Source organism: Hylaeus volcanicus, chromosome 7 (genome assembly GCF_026283585.1).
Source record: "Hylaeus volcanicus isolate JK05 chromosome 7, UHH_iyHylVolc1.0_haploid, whole genome shotgun sequence".
Lineage (NCBI taxonomy): Eukaryota > Metazoa > Arthropoda > Insecta > Hymenoptera > Colletidae > Hylaeus > Hylaeus volcanicus.
Window position 1 is genome coordinate 12,608,660 of NC_071982.1, and position 4,684 is coordinate 12,613,343.

Below are 4,684 nucleotides of genomic sequence, written 5' to 3' on the forward strand. Positions count from 1 at the left end.
CTCTCTCTCTCTCTCTCTCTCTCTCTCTCTCTCTCTCTCTCTCTCTCGCAGGTGTGAATGGAATGAAAAGTTAGATACAAGGTATATCTAGGTAGATATAAGATATAAGAAGTAAGGCTTAGTTGTATAAGTAGTGTTAAGAGCAAGAAATGTAAGCGGAGCGAAGGTCCGCATGTACTCCGCAAAGAGAATAAACTATAACTAACTAACTCTAGCAATAATCTATCAACATTGATTGGTGTGTCGTGAGTGGTCTATCAACATTGGTAAAACGTCTGCCTAGAACCCCCTCACTTAAATAACATTTAAGGAAAAAATTGCATAATAATGCACTATTTACGCGCTCTTCAAATCCGTAAGAACAAAATTCTCCGCTCGCTCCGTTTAGTGCAACAAAATTTATTTAAATGGGGGGGGGGGGCTGAGTAGGGTGCCAGTAAGCCCCTCCATATATTAATGATAAGTAGACTGCGGATCTTGATGCACAAATAAAATCTTCGCGAACGTGCTTAAAAAAATTGAACCTAAATAGAAATCTATTTTATTCTGCAAATATTACAACACGAACTTTATTTTCAATCTTTTCTTCTTATTCTTGCATATTGTTTGCATTTTGTACGTTCTTGTACGTTTCAATTTCCTATAAATGCATAAAGATCCGCAGTCTAATGATAAGCGATATTGACAGAAAAGCATGCAGGATGTATGCGCTACTTATGCGCTATCATATAAAATTTCACCCTGTACATTCCGCTTGTCTACCAATATATATATATCTACCAATATATATATATCTACCAATATATATATCTACCAATATTAATTAATATAATAAAATCTATTACGAATATCGATAGGTGTATCTTAGTGACCTATCAATAATAACAAGTCCAGTGTTAGTACTCTACCAACACTGTTAAATATCGTAATGTATCAACAATCACCAGGGTTCTTTCACTCATCTACCAATGCTGATTATGAGATCCCAGTGGCCCACCAGTACGGAGCCACGGCCGATCTCTAGCTAACTCCGCTAATTCAGCGATGGGCAAAATCGTAATCGCAAATACGAATACAAAACCGACTTCAGATTCGTGTTCGTCACCCCAAAAAAAAACTTAGAAAACCATACATTCGTCGAAATCACAAATGAAAAATGTTCGATTAAAATTCGTACCTGTAGAGCAGAGCCTAGATAGGGTACCTTCTCTAAAAAATTTTATTTCGACGAAAGCATGGTTTTCTAAGTTTTTTCATGCGAGGAACACGAACCTGATGTCGGTTTCGAGGTAAATAATTTCTATGGCTGTAAACCTTTAAAAATACGGTCGCAATCGTAATCACAACTCGAAAACATTCGATTACAATCGTATTCGTATTTTCGATCACGATTATGCCCACCACTGCGCTAATTAAACACAGCTTGCTATGGCTCTATCGTAAACAAGATTGACGTCCTCTCGTCACTGACCAGCCATAAGATAAAATCCAGATTGCAGCGATCCGACCAGCGCGACCCTCGCCTTGGACACAGCGAAAGCCTCGGAGATGTCGTTCAGGAACACGCCGAAGCTGAAGATGATGCCGTCCACGAAGAGATTGCACATGAACGAGGCGGCGACGATCACCCAGCCCCATCCTCCATCCGGCGGCACCACCATCTCGACTTCGATGCTCTGTCAACAAGTTACCAGGAAATTCTCACCGTGAGACCATCGCGTTAAATAGAACGTCCGAGTTCGATTCGAAACTTCCCTCCCCGCAGAAATTAGCATATCAATCAACAAGAACGCGACGAGGCTCCTTCGGTGGATTAATCGTTCCTTGGGACAACGTACTTTATGTTGATTCGTGTTCTGTGTAGCTGGGAGCGACTAAGAGGGGGTGAGTTGAATCGTGGGACGAAGGTGGAAGTGACGTTGAAGAGCAGAAGCGTTGGAGACCTTGAAGAAAGTTGGAACGTTCGTGGAGTTCGGGTTTTAGGATAGAGTAGGGTTGGAGAGAGCTTTGATTTGATTTAATACGTGAATTATTCGATTAATATTCGAGGGGATTTTTAGAAAGATGAAATTTCATTTTGAGACCATCGGAAAGTGATTGATTTAACACTTTCGTTGCGGATGACGCGCATGTGCGTTCAACTAAGTCCTTGCCATATGCGGATCGAAAATATATGGTTGTTTTTATTATTTTTCAGCTTTCATTTTTCTTTGTTCGGCAATCATGTTATATATCAAATAAGTTGACACAAATATATGGCTTTCGAAATAATCATATTGGAACATTTGTAAGAAATTTTTCATTAAAAAAAATATCATAATTGCAGCTCCCAGTAAACGGCTACTTATTTTTGTCCGCGGTGAAAGTGTCGATACTTTGATCGCTAGATTAATAATTGAGGAAGTTCGTAAAATCCTAAAATTTCATTTTGAATCGTTCTATTAACAATTTAATATATATTTGTTCATGTGACTGCTTCTAAAGTACACCCTCGCTCATAAATATGTGGACACGTACTACTTTCAATGAATAATTACTATACACCGTAAATTATTACTATACAACTTTTCTTGCTGAATTCTGTATTGGATATGTATTTAACAACATTTTATAATATTAAATGTTTCGACTGCCATATTTAATTTTATAGTGGAACTATGGAATCGTTTAAATCGAAAAGTTTAAAAAGAATTTTGAATATATCAAAAACATTTATGGCGAAATATTACGAAATAAATGAGATAATGTTACTTCAGATCCAATGAAGAAATTAATAGTATCCACGTTTGGTAAAAGAAATTTTAACATTATCTAGTTATCTTTATAGGTTCGATCGTTACTAGACTGCGGATCTTTATGTAAAATAAAATCTTCGCGAACGTGCCTACACAAACTTATTTAATTCTCCAAATATTATAACATGAACTTTACTTTCATCTTTTTTATATTCTTGCATATTGTTTGCATTTTGTAGGTTCTCGCACATTCAAACTTTCTGTAAACGCATAAAGATCTGCAGTCTAATCATTACTAATGTGATATTAGAAAAATCTATTAATAAAATATATTCGCTAATACAACATAAACATATCGAAAGAGAAACGATATAATCGATATTAATAGATTCTGAACTTTGATTAGATATTTATTTCTATTAATCAAGTGTCCACATACTTCTAAGCGGAGACGTATATTTAATCCCTCGAATAATCGAAGGGCTATGAAAATCTATAAGAGAATAAGCTCGCATGGCAACGAATGGGTGCCTCCATCCATTCGCAGGAAACACCCGCAAAGTGTTCCCTCGATTATAATCAAACTTTGCGGATAAGTTTTATAGATCAGCCAAGAACACGTTACACGGATTTTTTAGCAGTAGTAAGTCAAGTTTAAGGAGAGAAACTCTCCGAGAATTGCCCCTAATGCCAGTTGGGAAGCTATAAGGGATCCTGCGAGTCGTCGATAAGTGTCGCAGACCCAAAACCGTGGTGACAGTTATCGACCGAAGTGAGTGAAATTTTAACGCTCTGTTACGAATTTCTTCGACTTTCTATAAAAACTATGCTGAATTTTTAAAACAGGATACTCTGAGCTTAAAGGGTAATTCCACTCCTTGAACATGGCTCACCCAGATTAAAAACAAAGAATAACTAACCCTTATTTCTAACCATTAATACTTTACAAAATTCCCAAAGTTTCGTAAACATTCGAAATCCGAGCGGTTCCACTTAAGCAACGACTCGAGTCACCTATTCCTCCAATAATGCCGTAATTTTTCCACTCGTCTATCTCTCGACTACGGCAAATAAACGCAGAGAGATAAACAACAATTTTCGCCACGTTCCGTGGCTGACATTTGGACGCGTAAAAGGAGGTGAAAGGACACGGTGCGAGTTCAGCTTTTTGGACTAGTATACCGATGTATGTGTCCGTCCGTGTGAGCGCTCCCATCGCTGAGCGTTTCAACATCGGTGTCCCCGTGGAAATTCACGAGATGGTTGGGATCAAGGCCGCGCAGAAAGTGAGCAACTTTCGCGTTCCGATGGTGCGCGCGTGACCCAAAACACCGCTCGAGTTATCAAGCCCATGTGACGCTGATACCGTCCTCTCACCCCGCGATAAAGGCAGCGTATAAATTGCCACCCGGCGTATTTTTAGTCTCGTGCAACAATATCAACGTCGGCGAGCGTCTCGAGTTCGACGCGCATGTCTTCAGCGAGGTCTTCGGATAATGAACGAGAGAACCTTGAGAGATCCTTCGAGGCTCGTTGGGATTTTCGTCTGTGTTAGTCTTTTTGGCAACTATAACAGGCGTGACTTGGGACTGTAGTATCAATTATAACAGCTGCGACAAAGGATTATGTTCTTAATTAGGACGACTGTGGCACAGGACTATTGCGACGTACTAGACTCTACTCTTGGTATACAATTGCGAGGCGAGATTATACTGGCAATTATATAAATTATGCGACGCAAAAATACTTTTTAACTATAACTCTCAACTACACTTCCAAATTGTATCTTCACCTATGCTTCTCAACTACATTTTCAACTATACTTCCCAATTATGCTTCCCTACTATATTTTCAACTATACTTCCCAACTATATTTTCAACTATATTTTCAATTATACTTCCCAACTATATTTTCAACTATACTTCCCAACTATGTTTTCAACTATACT

General features: G+C 38.4%; 1 protein-coding gene across 8 annotated transcripts in view; it reads right to left on the reverse strand.

Moving 5' to 3' along the window:
- LOC128880426 (monocarboxylate transporter 3) overlaps positions 1–4,684 on the reverse strand; it is a 43,053-nt gene that overhangs the window by 8,805 nt on the left and 29,564 nt on the right. For 6 of the 8 annotated variants that reach the window (XM_054130482.1, XM_054130485.1, XM_054130486.1 and 3 more), the window contains exon 3: positions 1,472–1,676. In XM_054130482.1, the coding sequence (XP_053986457.1) occupies positions 1,472–1,676 (205 nt within the window). Of the gene's footprint in view, positions 1–1,471; positions 1,677–3,917; positions 4,346–4,684 lie in introns of all 8 variants that reach the window. The other 2 variants (XM_054130490.1, XM_054130489.1) reach the window with 2 other exon arrangements.